The following is a 27,193-nucleotide window of genomic DNA, read 5'->3' as shown; positions in this document are numbered from 1 at the left end:
ATTGTTGTTGCTACCGAAGGAGGGAGAAGCCGTGACGCTGTTCTAGCTGCCGGAGCTTCTGGCTGAGCCTCAACCACCGGGAATGCCGCTGCCGCCATCGAGCTCCACTGCCGGTAAGGTTTTAAGTATTGGGTTTCGTTTCTCCTGAGTTTTTGGAAACGTTACAATCACTGCATATTGATTTCAGTCGCCACTACCGGAGTCTGATCACCGTTGCTGCCTGGCATGGCTCCCGGGGCTGCCGCCAAACCGGTTCAGAGACCGCCGTCGTTTTGGTTCAACCGGTTCTCCTTCGGTTCGGTAAGCGTTTCGATCTGAAAGCCCTTTTGTTACTGTTCTGTTATCATACGCTGAGGTTGTGGTGTTAATTGCTATGAGATTGAGTTCGGTTGTTGTATATTGCGATTAGTATTGCTATGGTTATTGCAAAAGTGGCTGGGAGCTGAGGTTTTGGTTGCCGGTGATTTCGAGTCTAGGCGGAAAGGATTCTGTGACGCGTTTGGGTTATGGAATTGCATTTTGAGGTAGGGGCGCTTTCCAAAAACTATGATCAAGTTTAGATAATATGTCTGCTCTAACGTTCTTTTCTCTATGCACATGTAATATGATGAACGAAATGAATTTTGAAATGAGATCCTTTGCTATGAGCCAATACTGCTCCAGCAAGGGATCTTTTACCTGAAATTTTCCTCGGATTTATTGAACCACAAAGAGGGAATCACAATGTGCTGTCAGGTTATGCACTTGGAGGTTGAGGGCGAGCTTGAGTCCTGCTATGAGCACCTTGTATTCTGCCTGATTGTTGCTTGCCAAGAAGTGGAATTGGAGGGATTGCTTGGCTATCACCTTGTCTCCTTCTTTCAGAACTATTCCTGCCTTGCTTCCTTCTCGGCTTGATGCCCCGTAAACATGTAATTCCCAAGCTTTGTTGTAGTGGTTCTCGTCAGGCGTTAGCTCAGAAATGAAGTTTGCGAGGATTTGTGCTTTCAAGGTCGGTCTTGATTGGAACTGAATATCAAACTCAGAGAGCTCTATAGACCATTTGGTCAGTCGTTCGGCCAGTTCTGGGTTTGTCAGTATTTTCCTTAGTGGTTGGTTCGTCCTTACGATTATTGGGTGGCGTTGAAAGTAGTGCCTGAGTCTTCTCGCTGTTGTCACCAGTGTCAAGGCTAGCTGTTCTATTCTCAGATACCTTTACTCTGCTGGTTGCATGACTCTGCTGACGAAATATACTGGCTTTTGTATTTTTCCTATCTCAATGATGAGAGCCGAGCTTATAGAATAATTGGAAGCAGATAAATATAAGTATAAAGGTTTACCGACTTCTAGTCTTTGCAACACTGGTGGTGATGATAAAATGCCTTTGAGCTCGGTGAATACCGTCTCGCATTCTGTTGTCCATTTGAATTTCTTACTCTTTGTTATTGTCTGGAAGAAGTGATATGATCGGCTTGAGACCACTGGCAAGAATCGTGACAGAGCAGCCACTCTCCCTGCTAATTGTTGAACTTCTTTCATTGTCTTAGGGCTCGCCATGTTAAGTATTGCATCACATTTTTCGGGGTTTGCTTCGATTCCTCGTGAGGTCAGCATGAACCCGAGGAACTTGCCTCCTTGTACCCCAAAGGCACATTTATCAGGGTTAAGCCTTATGTTGTATGCACGGATTTGTCCGAATACTTCTCTGAGGTCTTCACAGTGGGATTGTTCTGGTGTGGTCTTGGCGACCATATCGTCGACATAGATTTCCATGTTCCGACCTATCTGATTGCAGAAGACCTTGTCCATTAGACGTTGGTATGTTGCACCTGCATTCTTTAGACCAAATGACATTACTTTGTAACAAAAATTTCCATGTTCAGTTATGAAAGCTATTTTGCTTTAGTCTTCTGGATGCATAAGGATCTGGTTGTAACCAGAGTATGCATCCATGAAGCTTAAGCTTTCGAAACCTGATGCATTGTCCACAAGCTTGTCAATGCATGGTAAATGATAGACATCTTTTGGACATGCCTTGTTTAGATCTGTAAAGTCGATGCACATGTGCCATTTACCTGAGTTTTTCCTTACCATTACCACGTTTGATAGCCATGTGGTGAAGCAGATCTCTTTGATGAAGTTGGCACTGAGGAGTTTTCTGGTTTTTTCTAGGGCCGCCTTTAATTTTTCTGCTCCGAGATTCCTTTTCTTTTGGGCTATAGGTCGGATTGTTCTGTCAATGGCGAGCTTGTGGCAAATGATGTTCGGGTCGATGCTTGGCATATCTGCCGGGGTCCATGCGGATAGATTGGCGTTGGCTTGTAATACCTTTATGAGTTCCGACCTTTCTTGTCCTTGGAGTGCTTGGCCGATGTATGTGACTTGTTCTAGTGTTGATGTCAGCGGAACCTTCTCGAGCTCATCCGCTAGTTGAGGCCTTTCTTGAGTGTCCCCTCAAGGGTCAGGCTCGGCTAGGGACAAAACCTCTTTTGTGGTGTGAATTGCTTTGACTTCCTGTTCATATTTCTGTCTTGTGTCTGACCTCTTTAGGCTTGCGTTGTAGCATTCCCGAGCTTGTTGGCGGTCTGAGTGGAGTGTAGCTATCTTGTCGTCCTGTGCCTTAAATTTAACACATAGATGTAAAGTGGATATTACTGCCCTGAACATGTTCAGAGCAGGTCTTCTGAGAATAATATTGTAAGGAATGGGGCAATCAGCTATCAAATATTGTATATCAATGGTTCGTGATAATGAGTCCTCTCCCATCATCGTCTTTAGCCATATGTAACCTTTGATCGGGATCCTTTCTCCAAAGAATCCTACCAGTTCTTCGGATGAGGGTTGCATGAGTTTTTCAGATAGTTTCATTTTTAGAAAAGTAGAATAAAAAAGTACATATGCGCTACTACCTGGGTCCAAAAGGACCTTTCTTACCAACAGCTCGCCTGTTTGGATAGAGATTACCACTGGATTGTCTAAGTTCAGAGTGGCCGAGTATATATCTGCCTGACTGAAGGTGATGTTGAGATCGGACACATCTTTTTTGTTTGGTGGTGCTACTCCTTCGATTGCCAGCATTGTGCGGTAGCTTCGTTTCTGTGCCGAGGTTGTTTCGCCTCCCCGCGTGAATCCTCTGAATATGCAGTTTATAATGCCTTTTGGTGGAGTGTTGTTTGACCATTTATTGTCTTCCTTGTTTCCCGGAGTTTGATGGTGGTCTTGTTGGTCCCTGCTGCTTTCTTTGTGTTTTCTTCCTTCGATGTATTTGTCTAGGAGGCCTTGTCGAGCCAATCTCTCTAGCAGATCTTTAGTCATCACGCACTCGTCAGTTGTATGTTTGTACTTCTGGTGGAAGGCACAATGTTTGCTTTTGTCAACAAATTGCTGGTCTTGATAGCTTCCTGCTCTTGCTGGAGGTTTTATGTTTTTAGCGTTGAGTACTTCTTTAATTATCTTCTCCCTCTTTGTGTTGAATCTGGTGTAATTGTCAAATTTTGGGGTGAGCTTGAAGGGCTTCCTAGAGTCTTTATTATTCGCCGACCTTGTCGTTCTGTCTTTCTCCTTCTTAGGAGGTTTTCTTTCTGTTCTTTTGGCTTCACGGAGCTCTTCAATCTCTATCTGTCTGGTCGCCCTTTCTTGGAATTCTTCCAACGTCTTTGGCTTAGTAACCGCGATTGTCTCTCTGAATTTTCCAGGTCGGAGACTGGCCTTAAGGGCATGTAGGTGGACAGCAGGGTCCAGATCTGGTATCTCCATGGTTGCCTCTGCAAATCTGGTCATGTAGTCTTTCAAGCTTTCTTGTGGCCCTTGGCGGATGGTGTCGAGGTAATCTGATCCGTGTACATATATCCGTGCTGCTGTGAAGTAGTCGATGAAGGACTTCGCCAGCTCTTCAAATGAAGAGATCGAACCTGCAGGTAATTTTGAAAACCAAAGTAATGCAGCACCGTCAAGGTAAGTAGGGAAATTTCTTAATGTGAGCCCAGGGGTCACCAATCCCCTTATATGGCTCGAGAGAGGAAGGCAGTGTGAAATTCTTTGGCATCTGGTAATTGTTGATTTTTTCGGAGAAGGGGTTATCTAAGGTCAGCTTCTGCTTTGGCGGGTTAACGCTGAATATGTCTGTGCTACCTTTGACTGAGCCTTTGGAACCATTCTCATCATGTTTATTGGCTGTTTGGGTGGATAGTTCGGTGAGCCTTCTGACTTCAGCTTGTAGCTCAGCCATCTGGGCCAAAAGCTCAGCTTGAGTGAGTTGGTTGACTCCGTTATCGGCCATGTTCGAAGGTTGAGGAACCCTGTGTCAAAGAGAAGAACAAAGCACAAATATGGAAGAAATAGCAGGGTTAGATTAACTATTCGGGCCCCACGGTGGGTGCCAAATGTTCCATTTTGGGTGAGCCGAGGTATATGGTCTTCCGAACAATCGCTCAGTTCATAAGCTGAGTTATACGTCGTCTGGGGGTAGCGTTGCGAATAAACCTCGGTGCTCTAAAACACGGCGGCGGGAGCACCTACAAAAAGGATTCTGACGCTCAAGTAAGTATGTGAGTTATAAGGAATAAAGATTATATAACTAGATGAGTGTTGTGACCTGATCTCATATGAGTTGCTTGATTTGCTTTTATAGACAAGTGGAGGGCTTACGTTCTTGTGTCTGTTCCGATATTCCTGGTGAGCTCCGTTTTTGTTAGTAACGGGCTGAAGATAATACCTGACTTGTGTGTGACTATGATCAAGTTACGTTTGGAGTATGCCCTTAGTTCCGAGATATTTGGTCAGTTACGGTGGAAAAGGTAATCGCCGAGATTTGAGGGGTACATGTCACCAATAAAAAAAATACCATATCAAAGAAAAACAACTAATCTTCCAATAACAATGTATTACACATATATTTAATCAATATAAAAAAAATTAGCCTCTAAATGTTAGCATATAAGGGGAGAATGTGAAAAATAAATTAATAAGTCACTGATTCAAAATTTTGCTATGTTAGAGGATTTCTAAATTATATATGGAAGAGTTTGCAATTTGAATATTGGAAAATCTGAATTACTTTCTTAATGAACGGGTCACGCTCTTTTTCCAGCGGCTTTAACTTATTGTGTTTCAAGTTTAACTTGAATGAGTTGGTCCTTCACTCCTTCCTGTGCTAGAATCTTAACTCATTCATATAGAAGGCCGTTTGTTAAACTTATGCTTGTTTCTTCTGTAATAGGATACAAGCAAGAAATCTCTTTTGGAGCAGATTAATAAAGTTCCTTCTATTAAGGTTGAAGATAGGATAGTTGATTGTGAAGGAAGTACAATTTTTGCAAAATTCAATTATCCCTTCCAACTTGCAAAAGATTTATAGAAAGAGATACACACTTTAAAGTTTTATTTTTAACATTTTTTTCTTCCGTAGAATCAGGTGATAGCTAGGCCACCTAAATTACAAGTAATTAAAGAGATAGCAAGAGCAAGGTCCTCCTTTAAACTTACTGCAACTATACCTGTGGGCTGTGGCTATTTTTATTGAAATAATCAAAGGAACAAGTTCTGCATCTACTAAAAAATTGGCCAACTTAAGGGTTAATAGTCAAAATTGTCCTTGAAAGATATCCCGATCTCTATTTTGGTCCTCAAGTGACAGGTGGCGTGCCACGTGTCACTGATTTGACACGTCAACCAATCATCTTGTGACACGTGATATTAATCCACCACGTCATCATGCCACGTGACATTTAACGTGACACGTCATCATCCAACTGATGGAAGGACTAACGTGACCAAGTCGTATTTCTTTCGGGGACAATTTCGATTAATTTTGTCTTTTGAGGACCAAAATGGAGATCGAGATATCTTTCAAAGACTATTTTGACTATTAACTCACCAATTTACTTTTGTGTCTACTCTAGACTTCAAGCATCTAAAAAAGAAGGATAAAAAAATTTGATTAGTAAAAATATGTTGTGGTTAACGAGTTTTTGTATGGAGTTACTTTCTGTTTTTTGTATAAGACAATTGAATTACCATGTTAAACATTGTGGTTATCTGTGTTTTGCAAATTGTGTATGCCCTTTTTATGGGTGTAGGCGTGTAGCCTTCTTTTTAAGTTTGTGGTGTTATTAAAACCTTTTTGTGTTACGTCGTATTTCTTAAAATAATGTGACAATTAACCTTCAATGACAAGATAATATTAAGATTACTATTCAGATTGTTTATGTCTTAATATATTTTGTTGTGACAGTGACTTATTTGCATTATTTGACAATTTTAATAGACTTAATCTTAAACAACCAATTTTAAACATCTATTCTCATTCAAACAATGCAATTCAATACACGATTACATTTCAACATATTCTTACACACAATGCCAATGCATTGAATAGGGTTTACTTTAAAGTAAATATCAAACAACAAAATATCACACTAATTACAACTACCATAAACATGAAACTCGTTAACAATTTTAAGGTTCTAACTTTAATTTTTAAGATGCCCAATCTCCATGCCACCTTTACCCTCCATTCATCTAGCCACTTTCAACCTCTAAATCAGTCCTTGCATCTATTTTTGTACCACCTTCAGCCACTTCTTAGTAGTCATTATCATCAATTCACTTAAAGTAATTGTAGTGACTTCCCTTCTGCAATTTCCAAAAAAAAAACTAACAACAGAGAAAAAGATAGGAAATCTTTAACATTTTTCAGCACCACTCACCTGGTACCTTAGACATGTATGGAACAATCTATCTAGGTTCTCCGTGGTCTCAAATTTTTTAATCGCAGTTTTCAACCCATAGAAACATGATTTGTCATGAGTCTTCCTCCTCGTTCGCATTAAAGCGCTGAAACCATGACTGTCATGTGACAGATACAACAAACCACCACTGCGACCTCCATTTTTTATCTCCATCATCACGACAACCTTACATTTTCAACGTCTACCCAAGTATATGGCCATCCAAGTGTTGATGACGATTTATTTATGATTGAATTTGAGATTAGAGTTCATTCACGTTAGGACTGATTTGAATAGCACTAACATACTTATCTTGTCAACAATAACAGGGTTCTACTTGGCGTCTGCTATGCTAGCAGTTAACGAGTCATGTCAGCGAGCGTTAACCACCTCAACGCAAGAAATGACGGAAGGACTAACGCGGCCAGATTAGTTATCTTTTGGAGAACGAATTTGATTAATTTATTTTTTGGAGGCGAAAATGAAGATCGATGTATTTTTTAAAGACGATTTTGACTATTAATTCATTATTCCTATCTCTTTGTTCATATTATTTTTGACTAACCACTCGGCACAGAGGTTTGTCTCTCTCGGAGAGTATTTGAATATCAGTGTGGATACTTGATCAAAAAGTGTTTTAAAAGGATTTGAATATAGAGTAAATACCCAATTCGACACCTAACAATTACCTCAAAGGGACAACAAAAAAATGTCCTTTCCGCCTCCTGATATTTACTTTTATGGGACTGATTAGTTTATGTACCAAAAAAAAACATTGACTTTTCTTTTGGCATAGGGGCTAATCAATCCCATAAAAGTAAAGATTAGAGACCGAAAAGAATATTTTTTTTTATTAAAAATTTCGTTGTCTTTTGAAATAATTGTTAGAGACCGTTAGAATTTTTTTCTTAAATGTATATATTACTATTGACTATTTTAGCAGAAGAATTATCACTATATTAAAATAATAATAATAATAATGTAGAACCAATGAAAGAAATAGTATAAGAAGGGTTGACATTGAGACTGTACATTGTTATTCTTTTGTGATCAATCAAATTGGTGAGGATACCGCCCCCTTCTCTGAGTCACTCCCTGGGCTGATATATAGGAATGTAGGATCATATCAGTTCAAGTATTGCCTTGTATTCTTTTGAAAAATTTAGCAATCCTCTTTTCTCTTTTGTGTGCATGTAAATCAGGCCTAAAATATTAAACTATATCATTATGGCGGATTCGCACATCGGAGAAGTAGCTCGCCGAACTTTTCTTTTACAATAAAAAATAATAAAATTAATTAAAACTAATATAATAAAAAATAGTGAATAAAAATCTGATCATAATTTAAAAACAAATAAAAAATAATTAAATTACAACATAATTTTTGAATTTTTTTAAATTTCTAATGTTAATAGAGTTGTCAATTATAATATTTGTTTTTATCGCTGACTAAATTATTATGTGACATGTATCACTAGCATTAAATCATTAATGAAAAACAAGGCAAGGACTAATATATGTCATATTTGCTAATTTCAGAAATAATTTTAGTGTACAGACTAATTTCAAAAATTATTTTAAAGATTTAGCCAATAAATAAGTTTGTTTTGTGATCTCATAATTATATATTGGTCGAAGTTGGCTGATTTTTATTAGTTGGTTGTGGACTTTTTTTTCAAATTTATTTATTTATTTATATGGTTTAAGATTATTTTTTTTGTGTTATGAAAACAAATGAATATTTTTGCTGGTGTTAATTATTTTGCTAATTTAATGTTAGTTTTTATTTTAAAATTTGGGTTGTAGTGTTTATAATAATTAATTTAGAATTTAAAATTTAAATATAATTTATAGATTATAATTTAGAGTTTAGAATTTTATTTTATTATTAATTTTAAAATTTAAATTAAAAATTGCAATGAATGTATCTAACGTGAAAAACAGTTAACGCGACTTACATAATATGGAAGAATATAGAATTTGTCGTTCAAGATTTAGTCCAAGTTCAATGTATAATGTATAGGAAAAGTTTAGGACCAACAACTTTTGTATTTTATGACGAGTATTTAATCATAAAAAAAAATGAGTGATATTCCATCATTAGATATAATGGCCAAATTGATAGTTACAAAATACAAAAATTGCTGGCTACTCAGTTTATGGGTAGAATCTGGATTGGCAACTTCATCAAGTAACAATTTCAAAGTCCAAGTAAACACGCGATTTGACTTTTAGACCTTTATTACTACAACTTCACCAATCTTAAAAACACAATTGAAAGGTCCTGCACTTGTAAATTTAAGCGGCATGCCAACCCAGAATTCCTACCATCTAAACCAGAAAAGGCTATGGAGATTTGTGGGATTTATGTCATGTGCCAATGGATTTCTGTGTTATGCTAAGAGTTCCTCTTTCAAACATCTATTTGGGGAGTGGAACTTGTTGAAGATCATTCTTTACACCCTGTTAAGTTTCAGCATCAGCACCATCATGCTATTTCCCAAAAAATGCAGGCTTTCAAGGAGTTTCTTGCTTAAAGCTTATGTGGGTGTTCTGGTTTTGCTTCTAACCTCTCTCTACTCATTTTTCTCTGATAAATCTGACAATGGAAAACCAGACTTACTAAGCATGATTTCGAATGTTTCTTTCGCTTTGATGTCTTTGTCCCTGTCGAGGCAAATTGATCTTGGCTTTGAAGCAGAGCTTCTCAACTTCTTCCTTGGATGCCTAACTATTCAACTCATGAAGATCAGCTTGATGCTCTCCATCGTTGCAGCCATCTTTTGTTACTCTCTCATGATTCTTCGTTCCAAATCGGAATCTCAATCGCATGTGAGAACACTAAGAATGCAAGATCATGTAACAGTAGATATTGACGCTGCAAATGATGACTACTTAAATGCCTTCCAATGGAGTAACGACGATGGCAAAAAACAAATGCAGGATGATGGATACAGTTGGAGAAAATATGAAGAGAATCCATTGAGAAGAAGGGGAAATCAGATAAGCTTCTACAGATGCTCACACCCGAATTGCAAGGTTAAGAAGAAAGTAGAGAGAACAATAGGTGGGGAAATTATTCATGTAAACTACAAAGGTACTCATGCCCACCGTAATTGCAAGCCTAAATTTCCTATAAAGAGGAACTCATCATCTGAATCTTTTTATTCACTTCTACCTTCAGAACCTTCCCATACTAAAATTATAGATCAATCATTGGCCTTCAATGGCGATGGACAACTGGATCATGATACGGCACCAGAGAGCTCATCATTATCAATATGAATGTTGAATATGAGCAGGATGCCTGCAAATATGATGTACGAAAACAAATAATCATATTTATACAAACGTGATGTTAAATAGATAAGGTGACAATGGGTTAAATAAAAGGATTTATGTACGTTTTTATTTTCACACACTTAAATGAGTTATGAACGTTTACTCCCTATTTCAATTCCACACCCTTAGAATGGTAATTTATTAACCTTAGAACTTTACATTAAAGAACTACCAACTACAATATCAGACTTACAGAGTTTAAGTAAAAAAGACAAATATAAAGAAAAAACTTTACATAAATTTTGTCAGTATAACAAAAATAAGCCAAATGATGTTAATTAAATTAGATTAGATTCTCTATATTTGTACAATAATAATCCTTGGTTGCTTCCTCTAATGTCTCCAACTCCATGATGGAGACTGCTTCACTGCGTTGAGCAGCAAACACTGAATCATCAAGCTCTGGAATGAGATCCTGCAGTGTACCAACCACCTTCACCATGCTCGGTAAACGAGTCAACGAAGAACGCCTCTCCGTTACAAAATCATTAGCGAGCTTTTGCAAGGTAGTTACGACATCGCTGTAAAACAACATGAAAGTGACGTCAGCAAAGGAAGAGAAGCCCAAGAAAACTTGATCACAGAGTCTTCTTTCGTTGGGCAATACAATCCTCAGAACCACGTTTGAAGCTTTCACCCACCTCCTAATCCTCTCTCTCTCGTCAACTCCTTCAATCTTGTTGGTAACCTTTAACCGCAACATTGATAGACACATCTCTAAGAACTCCCTTCTCCAGCTATTATACTGGTTCGAGCATTCATTCTTGAACCCGGAATCCATCATCAGCTTAACCTTTTCATGGAGGTCGTCGACTGCTTTCGGCGGAAGCGCATTGATAAGAAAATTATGGTCATTCACCAGTGTCATTGGAATCGGAATTTGATCATCTTTGTCCACAAGGTATTCCTTCAAATGACACCATAACACCTCAACAAGTCCCCAATTAGCCCTCTGCAATTCTTGAATAACACTCATGAATCTTGGTGGTTGAGGAGAAATGGATTCTTCTTCTTCTTCTTCTTCCACTTGGATTACGACATTACGTTGATCTTCTTGGAGTCCTGCTCCTTCATGCAAGTTCTCATCTAAAGAAGAACGAAGAATGTTGAGAGTATAGCTGAATCCTACTCCAAGAATACCTAACCATAGCTTTATCTTCATGAGTTGTACTATTAAAGCTCCGAGAAAGAAATACATCAGATCCACTTCAAATCCGCAAGGAATCTGTCTTGACAAGCAAAGCGACATGATATCAAGCTAAATGCGTCTGGTTTCTTCTTCACAGCTTTGTTATCCAAGAAGAAGGAATAAGCAGAGGTTATGGTTAACACTAAAAATGCCATGTGACCTTTGAACCGGAGGCTCCTTGAACTTTGCCAAACTTTAGCGTAAAAGATTGCAATGCAGATGATTAAACTGAGTTGAGTGTAAAAAAATATTTTCAGAAAGGTCCACTCTCCAAACAGATTGTTGAAGGAGGAGCTAACTGCGTAACAGAATAAACCAACTACTGATGAACCCAAACCAACAAACCTCCATACATGTGGCTGCGTCAGCCATCTCCTAATTTCGATGAGCTTCATGTTAATTTTGTTACAGTTTTGCTATACGAGCCTACTTTTTCTTGTAATAATTGTAGAGGAAAGGAGGACTCTACAATTGCAATTTTCATTTGATAATTGTTATTTTTTTAACGTGTTTTGCGGGTGAGTTGTTATTTTAGTAATTAGTACATGTCAACTAGCACACCAAATTGGAATCAATAAACTCTTGTCAACTTTCAACAGTAGAAATAGACACTAATCTTATCTCTGCAACCCTTGGATATTCGTGTGTGTGGTCCACTCTAACACTCAAGTCTTTCGTTTCTAATTGTGAATCACTTCTGTGGACCGGCACACAAACAACCTGTTCTATTGTGTTATTAATTTCTTATACGGGTGCAGTTAATTACTTTCAGCAATATTTGGTTGACATTCAAAATAAAAAAAAGGCTTTCATGAGCCAACTGCCAACCATAGCTTATTGTTGTTGTTACTATTATTATTATTATTATTATTATTATTATTATTATTATTATTATTATTTCAAAGGTTGTACCTGAAATTTATCGGACATGGTATACTCAAACTGAATTCTCCTTCGAAACGGTGCTAAACTAAGCACTTCAATGATACCCAAAAATCAACTCATCCGTCATCACATACTTCAAATAATTAGCTCTAGATTCATGTCTTCGCCACGTTTCTGTAAACTCAAAAAGTCAAAATCATCACCCCTTTCATTTTATTTTATTTTATTTTATTAATTTATTGTTTTGATTTGCATGGTCAAGTAATCAAGTCCAATCCCCAATTGTGACTTGTGAGAATGACTTTATTTTACGGGCGAAAACTAAAAACTAACTTAAAAAATAGGGTTGTGATATACTGAATTACGGATATTGTCGTAGAAAGATAATATTATTCCATAAGTCAAAAAATAAAAATAAAAAAGGACTCTGATACATGTGACAAAAATCAAAGAAGTGTAAGCAAATTTGTCAAACTAGTCGCAATGGAAGAGTAAAGACGCCACTAGAGTAGGAAGAATCCATACACCTGCTAAAATTTCAATTTTTTTTTCTTTTTTTCTCGATGAAACAAGTAATAAAAGATCAAAACAAAGAAACAAATATGACGAAACACTTGTAAAAATTTAAGCGGCATGCCAATCCGAAATTCCTACAAGCTACACCATAAACGGGTATGGAGAGTTACAGGATTTGTGGCCAGTGTCAATGGATTTCTCTGTTATGCTATGAGTTCTTCTTTCAAACATCTATTTGGAGAATGGAACTTGTTGAAGACTATTCTTTACACCCTGTTAAGTTTCAGCATCAGCACCATGATGCTATTTCCCAAGAAATGCAGGCTTTCAAAGAGCTTCTTGCTTAAAGCTTATGTGGGTGTTCTGGTTTTGCTACTAACCTCTCTCTACTCATTCTTCGATGATAAATCTAACAATGGAAAACCGGACCTACTAAGCATGATTTCGAGTGCTTCTTTCGCTTTCATGTCTTTGTCCCTGTCAAGGCAAATTGATCTTGGCTTTGAAGCTGAGCTCCTCAATTTCTTCCTTGGATGCCTAACCATTCAACTCACGAAGATCAACTTGATGCTCTCCATCGTTGCAGCCATATTTTGCTACTCTCATGATTCTCCGTTCCAAATCGGAACCTCAACCACAATCCAGAACGCTGAGAATGCAAGACCATGTAACAGTAGAAATCGACGCTGCAAATGGAGTAATTGAAAGTGGAGATGACAACTACTTAAATGCCTTCCAATCGAGTTACGACGATGGCGAACAACAAATGCATGATGATGGATACAGTTGGAGAAAATATGAAGAAAACCCATTAAGAAGGGGAAATCAGACAAGCTGCTACAGATGCGCACATCCCAATTGCAAAGTTAAGAAGAAAGTAGAGAGAACAATTGATGGGGAAATTATTCATGTAAACTACAAAGGTACTCATGCCCATTATCGCAAGCCTAGATTCACTATAAAGAGGAACTCATCATCTGAATCTTTTTATTCATATCTATCGTCAAAGCCTTTCCACACTGATATGATAGATCAATCATTATTGGCCTTCAATGGCAATGGACAATTGGATCATAACAGCACCAGAGAGCTCATCATTATCAATATGACTTGTGAAATGCTGAATTTTAGCATGCTTCGCATAAAAATGTGTCAGAAAGCAGATGAAGATCACTCAAGTGGTCAGCTAGTAGAGAATCCGTTGGAGTCAGTTATAGCTGTTATAGTTTGTTAGTGCCATGCTGGCAGTTAGTTATCTCAGAGTGTACGGGTTTGGATATAATCATATGATCTCAGGTATTGGACTTAATTCCATTCACAATACAAACTCAGTTTTTGCATTCCTTTACTTGTATCTATACTTTAGCATGGAACTTCATATTGAACTTTGTCCGTCCATAAAAGAGTTAATAGGTGATTTACATTATCAATTCTGAAACTATTTTTGAATACATGTTCACTGATGGCTAAAGGTGTGAAAATCAGTTAACCTGAGACCAATCTAGAATCCGTCGTACTAGTAGATAATAGAAGCCCCCTTTATCAACCTGAGACCATAGCCCCAAAGAAATCCTATATTTTAAGCACAATATAACACAATTTTGAATTAAATTGAATTCACTCGAATGACGGCATAATCCTAGCATTAGTCACTATCGTTATCCCAAAGATGAATTAATCTTAGCCTTCCATCACAAACCATCGTCTGTCTTAATAATACATTGTAGACTAAGAGAAACAAAATGGGCATAGGTCCAAAAACTTGAACCTTTCAAACACGTTACAAGTCGTTTATCTTTGAAAACAGAGGAAGGCTCGCTATTTTACGGAAGAATGAATAGCAACAATGGCTCCTCTTACCTTCCGTTGAAGAAACTCTTACGAATACTCGTATGCAGTCAAATATATAATGGGACCTTTGCTTAACCAAATAAAGATGTGGCTGAAGCATCCCCAACTATGGAGTTTTGTACGTTTTGCTTCAGCCGTACTTGGATTGCTCTGTTACGCTTTAAGTTCCTCCTTCAACTCTCTGTTCGGGAAATGGAACATGCTGAAAACATTTCTTTACTGTGTCTTCAGTTTCATCATTTGCACTGCAGTTTTGTTTATAAAGGTATTGCTCCATTTTATTTTATACTGATCTTGATAACAAACTGCAGTAGACAAGAGCTTTTATTACCAAAATGTCAAAAGAGATTCTTGCTGTTCACATTTCTTTATTTAAGAAGAGGCTTTTGCACCAGTGGCGTGTTAAGTATAGAATCAACTGTTTAAACTTTTAAGAGAGATGGTTGTTAAAATATTTTATAAATATTTGCATTATATGAATAAGTAGATTAATTTAGTGATTTTTTCTTACAGGTATCACATGGCCCAGGAAGTCTCCGACTAAAAGCTCATCTTGCCTTTTTGGTTCTGATGATTACATCTTTCTACTCCTTCTACTTTGATAAAGCCGTGAATGGAAAACCAGATGCATACTCTATAGCTTCTTGTGCTGCTTTTGCTGTGATGTTTCTTGGCTTGTCAAGGCATAGTAACTGCGGATTTGAACTGGACTTGCTCTATTTCTTTCTCGCGGCTCTAACAATACAACTCACGAGGATAAAGTGGGTTTTTGGGATACTTGGAGCATGTTATAGCTATGCTCTCATCATGATCCATAGCGGTTTGGATGCTCAACAAGGAGCGAATGGATATCATGGAGTCCCAGAAGAGCCTCATGTCATTCAAGTAGATCCACCAGAATCGCTATTAAATTCTAGCATTACTCAAGACAGCGCAATCACCCAAGTTGATTCGCATTCGCAAGAAGTCAATAATGATTTTGCTCTCATCAAGCCGGGCCTCTTGTCTTCTCTAAAGGCACTTAAGAAGCAGAATCGAAAACTTTTAGGCCTACTTTACGGCCAGTCCCTGATGGAGCCTTTTGATCTCGATGACAATTTGTTAATCGACATGCTTCCGTGTGAAATTATCAACAACATCAACGAAACTTTTAAGATGGCACTGGCTGCTGGATATGAAAAGGAGTGCTGCCACTTATACAGCAATTGTCGCAGGGAGTTCTTGCAACAGTTTCTTTCAGAATTAGAGTTGAAACACACACGTGAGGACCATAATGTTTTCATCACACACAACATTCTAAGTTGGAACAGAACTTTTAAAATCGCCCTCCGTGTACTATTTCTATATGAACGCAGGCTTTGTGATCGCGTCTTCTTCGGATTCTCCTCAGTGGGGGATCTATCTTTTGTGCTGGCTTGCAAGGAACTCACAACTCATCTACTAAACTTTGTGAATACAATAGTAGTTGACATCCGTTCGCCTCTAGCCATGTTTAGAAGAGTGGTGAGTATGTTTGAGGAGTTGAATGACATGATTACCGAGTTGGAATCATTATTTCCTGATCAGGCCGGTGTATCGCTGAGAAACGATGCAATCAAGGCAAGGAGGAGACTAGGTGAGACAATAAGAGACGTTTTCAAAAACTTGGAGAATCTGATTCACTGTGATTCAGCCATTGCGGATGTTCCAGGAGGCATTGAACCAATCACCTGCGATGTAATGAATTGTCTTGGTGCAATAGTAAGAGTCATGCCTATGATTGAGAAAGCTTTCAAAGAATATCCTACAACAACTTGTCCTTCATTTCCTGCCAAGATAGCTTGGATGATAGAGCTGTTGGAGAACCATTTGGAAGCCAAGTACAAAATTTACACTGGAACTTCTTTGGATTATGTGGCCATGATGAATAACACTATGTATATAAAACTAGAGACACTGAAGCATTTCCCTTCTGCTCGATTTATGGACTTCGGCAGAGTCAAACGATATAGTTTCGCTGAAATTTTGGGCGATAATTGGATACAAAAGCACACCGGAGAATTCCAGAAAAACCTTGAAGACTATCAAAGAAGCTCATGGGATGAGGTGCTAGGCTTGTTGAAGTTAGACAACAACAACGAATCACTGGCAAAAGATGTAGCAATTGAGTCCATGAAAGAGAAGTTAAAGTTGTTCAACATTCAATTTGAGGAGATATGTTGCACTCAGTCTAAATGGTTTGTTAGCTATGAAATACGGAAAGAGATAATAGTATCCGTAGAAAACATGTTGTTGCCGGCATATGGAAGCTTCGTTGGAAGGCTCCAGGATGTTCTTGGCAAGGCTTCTTATGACTATATACAGTATGGAATGCTTGAAATTAAAGCTCGGCTGAATCGTTTGTTTCTCGGAGGCAAACGGATGAGTCGGTAGCTGAAAAAGCGGGAAAAGATTGAGTTGGATTAGAAAACAGGTTGCCACAAAATTCGATCCAAAAGGAGTTATGCCCTTGTATAAGTACTTAGGTTTTCTGGTCAAGAACTCAAAATCAGTTCAAGTCTCCCTTTATTTTATGAACTTATATTTTTCATATTTGGCTGGTTCAAGTACAAGTTGCAATAGTATGTGGAATTGGAACATATGCGAAGTCAGAGGGCTCAACATTATTGTGAGAACTCGTGTTAGTGATCAAGAGATTAGAGAGAAGCAGTTAGAAACAGAGAAAATAGTGATTCTCATATTTTAAAATTATAGGAGCACACTAATTACCATATATATAGCATCTACTCTAACTATTAATTAACTATGGTTCTAACAGACTATGTTAAATATTTAACCTGAGTTAGTCATACCTAACTCTTAACTAACTTAAGTTAAATACAACTAATATGGTTTCACAACTTCTATCAATACTCAAACTACTCAATCTCCTCCCTCATGTTAGAAGCCAAGAAACCAGAGAAGATTCACAACTTGCATCTTTACAAAAATTGCTCAATATTCTCCCTCAAGTTGTGATACTTTTGATCCTTATACATGCTTTGATTGAGAAGCATATAAATCAAGTAACCTCAACTTTCTCTGTGCTGCATCAAAAGGTCCAGGAGCCAATGCTTTTGTAAAGCAATCTGCTGTTTGTTGTACTGAAGTAATGGGTAGAAGCTTCACCACTCCCTTTTGTGCCTTTTTTCGAACAATGGCAGTCTATTTCTATGTGCTTGATTTTCTCATAAAAACTGGATTAGCTGCAATATATAGAGTTGATTGATTGTCACAAAACAGATTGAAAGGCTCCGAATGAGGAATTCTGAGGTCTCTAAGTAAATAAAGTAGCCACTGCCCTTCCTTTATAGCTTGACGAATTCCTTGATATTCAGCCTCAGATGAAGCACAAGCAACTATGTCTTGCTTCTTGCTTCTTCATGAGACTAAGGATGTTCCAAGAAAAAAAAAATAATGAGTAGTACATAAACTCATCATGTATAATTTTCTTTTTCTTTTTCGTAACTTGTAAGTAAGTTTATGTATTAGTTATTGTACAAACCTTTCATGATGAGTAAAAATATTTAAGAGTAAAATTACAAAAAAATAAATTTATTTAGAATGAAAATAATGTGATTAAACATAATTTACTTAGATGTGATTAAAAAATAATTGAATCACTATGTACCGTAAAAAATTGATATTATTGAAAGATAAACTTAAAATTTATTTCTATGTATCGTTTTTGTCCCCAGCGTTTTCATCTTATTTAAATCCCTAACATTTCAAAAGCGTCTCAATTTTGTCCCGTCATTAATTCTGTTAACAGATCCCTAACGACAGGACAACATTGAGCCAATTTTGAAACATTAGCGATTTAAATAGGATGATTTAAATGTTAGGGACAACCTTGAGACTTAACCCAAAAGTTGGGGACAAAATGGTACTTTACTCTTTATTTTTTTTATAATTACTAAATAGTCCTTATTTAATTTTATTTACAAATTAATCTTTCATCTATTATTTAATTTTAAAATCTATTTTTTATTTTATAAATTATTATTTTATGATTCATTTATCTTATCTTTAGAATTTTATCTTCAATTTTATTTTGATTTGGATATGCTAATCTTTTCTTTTTCAATACTAAGATTAATAATTGGTGCATAATTTATCATCAATTTATTTTTCAATTACCAAATTCTACAATTATAATCGTTTATCAATCTCCGTATGTTTTACTTGATTTTTTGTTTCACGATCTTAATTCAAGGAGCGAAAACGACTCCTTTTGTTGGTGTCTCAAAGTCTCAATTGTAGTTTCGAAAGTAAAATTAAAGATAAAAAGAAAACATGTAAGGTGTCAGAGGCAAAGTAAAATGCCGAAATTAAAAGAGAATTGAAGAAAAAGATGAAGACGAAAAAATAAAAATAAAGAACTTTGATTAAAAATAGAAAATAAAATACAAGTTTGAGTTCAAACTTCAGAGAATTACTTAAGATTTCCAGTTTTACTCTGTGATGTTAGGGAGGTTGAGAGCGTTTTTGAGTTTTCAAGTATTTTTCAAGAAGAACTGAACTGATTACAATATTTGTCCAAAGCTCTATTTATAGACTAATCTAATATCAACTGACAGTTATTCCTAAAATGATCTTTGTCAGTTTTCAAATTTGAATAACCGTCTGCACTTGTTTCTTTGACGACCGTTCTGCACCCTACTTTGACGCTCTATGTTGCTAACTGCTCCTACACATAGCATACCATATAATCTAGACCTAATTCAAATTTTGTATAAAACTGCTTCTTTGCTAGTATTAATTAAAATCTTCTCTTAAAACATATTGAAACTCACTTCATAAATTGATAATAATATTATATTATATTTATTTACTTAAAATAACTTTTTTTTAAGTAATAATATTTTTTGTCTAACAAAATGTTCCAAGATTTTTTATTTAAAGATATGCAATGATTGAAAAGTGAAAAAATTTAGTTGTTTGTTGACATTTATCTTATCTTTGACACTTAGAATTAATTGACACTTTGGTTACATCTACTTAACAAATTGAATGCCTATTGGTATTAGACTTAACAGAATTTTTTTAAGCCTATAAAACTTTTACATTAATAGTTGAACTATTAATGGAGTTTATTCTTTTTTATGAAACTTTTAAGTGTATCAAATGATATCTGTTCTAATTTTGGCACATCAAATGTGTGTCAATTGACTTTTATTTTAACCTTTGACATTTCGGTTGAGAATTTTTGACATATACACTTTCACTGTTTTAATTAACACAATTTTTCTAACTTTAGAAGTAACAGAATCTTAATTTCGTGAAGTCGTCTCTTTCATATGTTAAGTTCTAGGTGTTAATTAGATTTGATAAAATTTCTAATCCTATAAAATCTCTACACTAACATTTTAATAGTTTTGGTTCTAACCGCTAATAGACTCAATAGAATTTCTAAGTCAATTAGGTTTTTGTACCTATGAATTAAATAACCAAATGTCAATGAAAGATTATTTTTGTCTAAGATTTGTTTATCAAAATTATCCCTTATTTGCAGAAAAGTCATTTATCTTGTACTTCAAAAATTTATTTTCGATCATCTTCTATATGACTTATTTAATAAGATGTTTGATGAATATTCAATCTTTCTTTTATCATCTCTTTATACTTCGCTTCTTTCTCAACTTTCAACTGTTCAATTTGTCTAACATTTTCAGTAAGTTGAGTCATGTCATGATAGTGTTGATTTATATACTTCTTCCTAACTCCAAATTCTAATCCATTTATAGCTATATGTTTTGACAATTTTAGAGTCTGAAACTGGAGTAAAACATCTATTTCTCATATTTTTTAATCTAGCCACATATTTATCAATTGATTCTCTGACATTGTGTTTGATGAAAAATAAATCACTTAAACTAATTCTTAATTCACTACAAAAAAACTGTTTATGAAAATCTTTTACTAATTGCATTCAAGAGTGAATTGAATTTGGCTTTAAATTAGAAAATCATATAAAGGCATTTTTTGTCAATGAAGAGGGAAAGAATTTCATCTTTAAATACTCATTTGATGCCACTTCGTTGATTTCGACAGTATAGCGAGCAATGTGCTCTACTGACGATTTTTCATCTTTCCTAGAAATGTAGTTAATGACTTAGAAAACTTTCACCCCTCAAGCAATTCAGTTTGTTGGATAAATTCAGTAAATTCAGGAAAAGGAGACATAAATTGAGGTTAATTTGCAAATCCAACATTAAATCCTAATCTTTTTAGAATTTGTTCAATCACTTGATTGACATCTTTCCCCCTCCCCCGATATTATTTTGCATAAGTTTTTCCAACATATTATCAGCATTCTGACCATGTCTAGACATATGAACATCATAATTAGAAATTGCTCCATCATTTTGGTTGACATTATCGAATCCTAAACCATAATTGTCATTTTCTTCTGAGTTTACCACAGTAGAAATTCTATTAACTTGCCTATTTAATTGTTCAATTCTAATATTTGTGTTTTCTAAGAAAATACTCAAAACAATCACCATTTGATGAGTTAACATGTATACTAGATCATGGTGGCTTTCACCTATCTGTTGCCTAATGTTTGCTAAAGATCCGACAGTTTGACTAGATTGATTAACAAGCATTGCTCTTGACATGTCAGAAAACACAGGCTTAGAATTTTCTGCCCTAATAGCAGTAGGTGTAGTAGAATTATATGCGTTGTTATTTCCTAAATTAATGGCATGTGGCAAGTTCTGTTTTGATGTACGTGAACTTGACACCCCAAAAACTGTTACATTTGACATGACATGTAGATTTTGGTAAGGAGGATTTTGAAATATTGAGTAGAGAGGCATAGACAATCCTTGTGTCACCATGGAAGGGACATATTCCGGTGGCAACCCATAAGGCGGCCCACTCTATGGGATTTATGTGAGTTGCATTTAATCTTGGATGGGCATGGGCAATGCCATCATGCCTCACTGACGGCAAGGTAAGCTCTGCGTTTGACATCACAGAAAAATTTTTGGACTAAATCCTCTTGTTTTATCACTGAAAGTAGAAGAAGATGCTGTAGATGTATTTGACATGTCAACTGACGTTGATTTTTTAGTCTTTGAAAACACAATCTTACCACTACATAACCATATGCAATTCAAAACTCCTGGTTTTTTCTCTTTTTTTTTTGACAAACTGCAATCTATTGACAATGTCCCACTAGGCGTGCCAATTTGTTTTACTCGATTTTTTGTTTCACGATCTTAATTCAAGGAGCGGAAACGACTCCTTTTGTTGGTGTCTCAAAGTCTCAATTGTAGTTTCAAAAATAAAATTAAAGATAAAAAAAACATGCAAAGTGCCGGAGACAAAATAAAATGCAGAAATTAAAAGAGAATGGAAGAAGAAGATGATGAAGGGGAACAAATAAAAATAAAGTACAAGTTTGAGTTCAAACTTCAGAAGAATTACTTAAGATTCCCAATTTTACTCTGTGATGTTAGAGAGGCTGAGAGCGTTTTTGAGTTTTCAAGTATTTTTCAAGAAGAACTGAATTGAACTGATTATAATATTTGTCCAAAGTTTTATTTATAGAATAATCTAATGTCAACTGACAGTTACTCCTAGAATCTTCATCAATTTTTAAATTTGAATAACCATCCGCACTTATTTCTTTGACAACTGTTTTACACCTTACTTTAACGTTCTATATTGCTAACTGTTCCTGCACATAGCATACCCTATAATCCAGGTAATTCAAATTTTGCATAAAATTACTCCTTTGCTAGTGTTAATTAAAAGTTTCTCTTAAAACATATTAAAACTGACTTCATAAATTAATAATAATATTATATTATATTTATTTACTTAAAATAACTTTTTTTAAGTAATAATATTTTTTGTCTAACACCTTGATTATCAATTTGAGCATGAAAATAGGTATAAAATCTTAATCCATGCACATCCATACCTCAGTTTATTTGATTCAAGAATAATTGTTACACTTTTTTAAAGAAATCTTATATCATTTATGGCATTGAATCTTGATGGCAGTTCTAACTCAAGCGGTGGTGGAATGAGTTTGGCTCCGACGGTACTTGGACCTTCAAGCCCTTCGGAAACATCTTCGAACATGCAAATGTTTATTCTTCGATATTTAATATCCGCTATGGGAGCTTTTTTTGCTTTGGTGATGTTATGACCAACAGGATCGTGGAATCATAGTTCTCATTGATTTCAAATGATTGCGTTGTATTTTCAACCAATCAATTGAATACGAAAAAATTTATATTCTAGTACAAAATTTAATAGTTGTATTATATTTTTAATCGATTTTTTGACATTATCCGTTTCTTATCAATCTATTGGTATTAAATAAATTAATTGAATTAACAATAATTACAATTTTTTTTATTTTTACAGATATAACCAATCAAAAAAATTTCTTTTCATTAATTCACATTACTTAAATATTTATGGAGGTCTCTATTGATAAAAAATCTATTTTATTGTTGTTTCTAATTGTTAATAAATATAAATAATAAATAATAAAATAATAATTATAAAATAAAAAAGAGATTTTTAAATTAAATAATAGAAAAAATTAATTTATAAATAATATTAAATAAGAATTATTTAATAAATATTAAAAAATTTAAAAATATATTTTATTATTAAAACCATTTAATAACCTAAACATTATGAGATTGTCAAATTTTTTATCTAGAATAAGGGTGAGAAAGTGTTTCTATGTGTGTGATTAAGATTACGAAGAAGAAAGAAAAAAGAAAAATAGGCCCATAATTTCATTTCTTTACTTATCTTTTGTTTTTATTTTTAGGTTATTATATTTTATTAATATATCATGTTATATTAGATTTTTTAATTATGATAAATATAAAATATATCTTTAAAAAATATCTCTTTAAATATTTTAAAAAATATTTCTAACTTTTAGAAGCTATAAATAAAAATACATAATCTTTTTTATTTATTAAACATAAAAAAAATACTTACCTCTATAAAATATTTTACTAAACTAAAACTTTAATTTGATTTATCAAAAGTAGGTATTATAACTTTTATAAAATTATATTTTAAAAGTCAATTTTAATAGACTCTTTTTAGAATATAAAAAATTTGCCAAACCAATTCTATGTATGAAGTACATATTTTCAACCAAGTAAAAGCATACAAAAAAAATATATATCATATCTAACTCAAAATTTTAAAATATTAGATTTATAAATCTCTCACTTATATATCCTTACTTTCCATTTTTTTTAGACGCCAGACTAATTTTTTTCCTCCATGGCACTTACTACTCAACATATACCACATTAAACTTAGGGTTATGTGCAAATTACCATGTAAATATTTTCTAGATATACAATGTTGACACCCATAACTTGGTTATCAATTGATGAAAAAGTTGTCAACATCGTCAATTTGGAAGGGTTCAGGAAGTAAATTTGCAAATTTAAAAGTTCAGAAGCTAAAATCTAAAATGTACATGATGTGAAAATTCAGTGAGTAAATTACAAGTAACACTAAATTTCTAATAAGAGAATCCCAGCGTCCCTGTATAAGACTACAGTTTTCGAGCACATGACTTGCTGTTACGTTATATACTGTAATGTGATTTTCTTGTTGATTTGGAGTGCAACAGCTGATGGATGCTATTTGAATAGGTAATAAAGTCTTTCTTGATGCATACAGAAAAGATCACATTGGTGAAACTTAGCCATAATTTACCAACCACTACAACTAAAGTAATCAACAAAATTCAAAAGAAAAAGGTATCCAAAGAAAGTTTAGAAACCTAAGTCAACTTAAGCATAATCGTTAGCTGATACATACTTAATACTTTTTAAGTCTTAATCATACAATGTATTTTTTATATGTAGAACATTAACAAGGGAAGTGATAAGAAACTTCCAACATGCATATAAATATATGATTATGACAAGAAGCAAATGACAAAATTCAGGTGGGTAAATAGACTCTTGAACCCCGTTACGTAATTGCTCCAACGAATGAAATTAAAATTATACTTGGTAAACAAATAATAGGCATTAGTCTTCTGCGAAATTTCCAATGAGAAAAGGAAGAGAAATTCTGATCCTGGGCTACAAAAAAAGCCTAACTGTGTAACAGTACTAGTATGTAAAACTAGTAATTCTTAGGCACTAATCACAACTCAAGATGGCGTCCTTGGTCTTCAAGATTCAGCGGTGGCTGAAGCAGCCAAAGGTATGGAGATTTGTGGGTTTTGCTTCAGCTGTGATTGGCCTCTTATTTTATGCTATGAGTTCTGCCTTCAACTCTTTATTTGGCGAGTGGAACTTGCTCAAAACGTTTCTCTATAGCGTTCTGAGCTTCATCATCTGTGTTACTGTGTTATTTGCAAAGGCATGGGAACACTCAAGTAATCTTAGGATAAAAGCTCACATGGCATTCTTTGTACTGACCATCACTTCATTCTATTCCTTTTTCTTTGATAAAGCTGCCAAGGGGAAGCCGGATGCATATGGTCTGGCTTCTTGTGCTGCGTTTGCTGTGATGTCATTCAGTTTGTCAAGACGCACTCGCTGCGGATTTGAAGTGGACATGCTATATTTCTTCTTGGGAGCTCTGATAGTACAACTCATGAAGATAAAATGGGTGTTGGGTATAGCTGGAGCAGGTTTCAGTTATTTCCTAATCGTTTTCCTTTCTTGGTTAGATGATCTACAACCTGAAGAAAATGCATATATTGAACTCCAAGATCAGCCTCAAGTGATCATTCAGGTAGGTTCACTACAACCACGAGAATCCAATGCTAGCAGCGGTAGTGCTCCTGTTTGCACACAACCAGAGGCCAATATTCAAGATCAAGCAACCCCTGATGGGGATTCACATTCACAAAAAGCCAATGCTGATTTTGCTCTTATAAAGCCGCATCTGTTGGTTTCTTTAAAAGCACTTAAGAAACAGAACGAGAAAATTTTTGGCTTGCTTTACGGCCAGTCTTTGGTAGATTCCATTCAGCATGACCAAAACTTGTTTACTGACGTGATTCCATTGAAAATTATCAATCGCCTTAATGGAGCTCTTAAAATTGCGGCTGCCAATGGGTTTGAGAAGGAGTGGTGCCAGTTATACAGCAGTTGTCGCAGAGAGTTCTTGCACCAGTGCCTTTCCAAGTTAGAGTTGGAAGACTCAAACAACGAGGACACAAATTGGAGAGAAGGTTTTCGTATTGCAATCCACAAATTATTTCCTGCCGAAAGGAGACTTTGCAATCGTGTTTTCTTTGGATTCTCCTCCCTTGAAGATCTAACTTTCATGTTGATTTGCAAAGAACTCACCGTTTATTTCCTAAACTTTGCAAATACTGTTGCAAATACTACTCCATTTGAAAACAGTTGGAGAAGTACTTTGGTAAGCCAAGTGGAAATGTTTAGGGACATGAGTGACATGATACCTGGATTGGAATCGGTGTTCCCTGATCAGCACAGTGAAATACTAAAAATTGAAGCAATGATGACTCGACAAAGATTGGGTGAGAAGATTAGGGATGTTTTCAAAGACATGGAGAATCTGATTTGCTGTGATTCAGCTAGTGTGGATGCTGTAGGTGACGTTGATGTGCTTACCTCCAACATCATGCAAGGTCTTAGTGTAGCATTGAGAAATTGGAATATAATTAGGAAGGCTTTCATAGAGTATCCGATGGACGTTAATAGAGGGGGATCTTATCCTTCACTTTCTTCCCAGATAGCTCGGATAATGGAGTTGCTGGATAACCACTTAGAAGCCAAATGCAAAACCTACACTGATCCTGCTTTGGGACATGTTGCCATGTTGAATAATGTCACGTTCATCACACAAAGGGTACTACATCATCCTTCCATAGCCCGATTTAGGAGCGATAACTACAGTGCCGCTAACATTTGGGATGAAGATTGGATGAAAAAGTGCACAGCGAAAATTCGGCAAAACCTTGAAGATTATAAAAGAAGTTCATGGAATGAGTTGCTGGGCTTATTGAAGCTGGATAACAATGAATCACTGGAAAATAATGTAGCAGCTGAGTCCATGAAAGAGAAGCTAAAGTTGTTCAATGTTCAATTTGAGGAGATATGCTGCACTCAGTCTAAATGGTTTGCCAGGGATAATAATATACGGAAAGAGATAATAGTATCCCTAGAAAACACTTTGTTGCCAGCATATGGAAGCTTTGTTGGAAGGCTCCAGGATGTTCTCGGTAAGGCTGCTTATGACTATATCCAGTATGGAATGCTTGACATTCCAGATCGACTCAACCGCCTTTTTCTTGGAGACAAGCGGATGAGTCCGTAGCTGAGAGAGGAGATATGTCCTTGTGTAATTTTAATGTTTTCAAGTTAGAATTTGTGCGTCTCTTCTTTTGTTTTGTAAACTTATTTTCTCTTTGGATGCTTGATTCAATTCCAAGGTACGAGTGTGCATAACTCTTCGGTTCATTACACATTTCAAGTAATCGGTTTTTTATTTTACTCGTCGAAAACTCAACCAAACCTACGTTCAATATTCGAAAACTACGCACTTAATTCCATGAGATTCTTTGATAGTCTTCAAGGTTTTGCCGGAGTTTTTCTGTGTGCTTTTGTAACCAATCATCGTCCGAAATTTCAGCAAAACTATATCGTTTGACTCGGCCAAATTCCATAAAGGGGCACTCTACTATACAGATTGG

At 35.5% G+C, this 27,193-nt stretch overlaps 4 protein-coding genes and 2 pseudogenes across 4 annotated transcripts; 4 read left to right on the top strand and 2 right to left on the bottom strand.

Annotated features, from left to right (window-relative positions):
- Positions 1-2,433: 2,433 nt before the first annotated feature.
- Positions 2,434-4,258, bottom strand: LOC107458222 (uncharacterized). Its single transcript, XM_016076420.1, has 2 exons — positions 3,973-4,258; positions 2,434-3,890 (listed from the first exon to the last, which is right to left on the bottom strand). The coding sequence occupies exons 1-2, from the start codon at positions 4,256-4,258 to the stop codon at positions 2,434-2,436; spliced, it is 1,743 nt and encodes a 580-aa protein (XP_015931906.1).
- A 4,736-nt stretch (positions 4,259-8,994) lies between these two features.
- On the top strand, positions 8,995-10,124 carry LOC107458235 (uncharacterized). Its single transcript, XM_016076431.3, has one exon. It carries the CDS (start codon positions 9,015-9,017, stop codon positions 9,990-9,992), a length of 978 nt encoding a protein of 325 aa, XP_015931917.1. The 5' UTR covers positions 8,995-9,014; the 3' UTR covers positions 9,993-10,124.
- Positions 10,125-10,151: 27 nt separating this feature from the next.
- LOC107458236 (uncharacterized) lies at positions 10,152-11,714 on the bottom strand (annotated as a pseudogene).
- Positions 11,715-12,756: 1,042 nt separating this feature from the next.
- Positions 12,757-14,060, top strand: LOC107458237 (uncharacterized; annotated as a pseudogene).
- Positions 14,061-14,548: 488 nt separating this feature from the next.
- On the top strand, positions 14,549-16,902 carry LOC107458271 (exocyst complex component EXO70B1-like). The gene is made up of 2 exons (XM_016076478.3): positions 14,549-14,755; positions 15,004-16,902. The coding sequence occupies exons 1-2, from the start codon at positions 14,549-14,551 to the stop codon at positions 16,900-16,902; spliced, it is 2,106 nt and encodes a 701-aa protein (XP_015931964.1).
- Positions 16,903-24,514: 7,612 nt separating this feature from the next.
- LOC107458238 (exocyst complex component EXO70B1-like) lies at positions 24,515-26,965 on the top strand. The gene has a single exon (XM_016076433.3). The coding sequence runs from the start codon at positions 24,679-24,681 to the stop codon at positions 26,815-26,817; it is 2,139 nt and encodes a 712-aa protein (XP_015931919.1). The 5' UTR covers positions 24,515-24,678; the 3' UTR covers positions 26,818-26,965.
- Positions 26,966-27,193: the final 228 nt, after the last annotated feature.

Source organism: Arachis duranensis, chromosome 7 (assembly GCF_000817695.3).
Source record: "Arachis duranensis cultivar V14167 chromosome 7, aradu.V14167.gnm2.J7QH, whole genome shotgun sequence".
Taxonomy (NCBI): domain Eukaryota; kingdom Viridiplantae; phylum Streptophyta; class Magnoliopsida; order Fabales; family Fabaceae; genus Arachis; species Arachis duranensis.
Note: the sequence above shows the minus strand (reverse complement) of the source record. Positions and strands in the feature narration are given on the sequence as shown.

Coding starts and splice junctions, on each gene's coding strand:
- LOC107458222 (XM_016076420.1), bottom strand. CDS start 4,258: ATGGCCGATAACGGAGTCAACCAACTCACTCAAGCTGAGCTTTTGGCC. Junction 3,891..3,972: donor CGAGCCATATAAGGGGATTG/GTGACCCCTGGG, acceptor AATTACCTGCAG/GTTCGATCTCTTCATTTGAA.
- LOC107458235 (XM_016076431.3), top strand. CDS start 9,015: ATGCCAACCCAGAATTCCTACCATCTAAACCAGAAAAGGCTATGGAGA.
- LOC107458271 (XM_016076478.3), top strand. CDS start 14,549: ATGGGACCTTTGCTTAACCAAATAAAGATGTGGCTGAAGCATCCCCAA. Junction 14,756..15,003: donor CTGCAGTTTTGTTTATAAAG/GTATTGCTCCAT, acceptor TTTTTCTTACAG/GTATCACATGGCCCAGGAAG.
- LOC107458238 (XM_016076433.3), top strand. CDS start 24,679: ATGGCGTCCTTGGTCTTCAAGATTCAGCGGTGGCTGAAGCAGCCAAAG.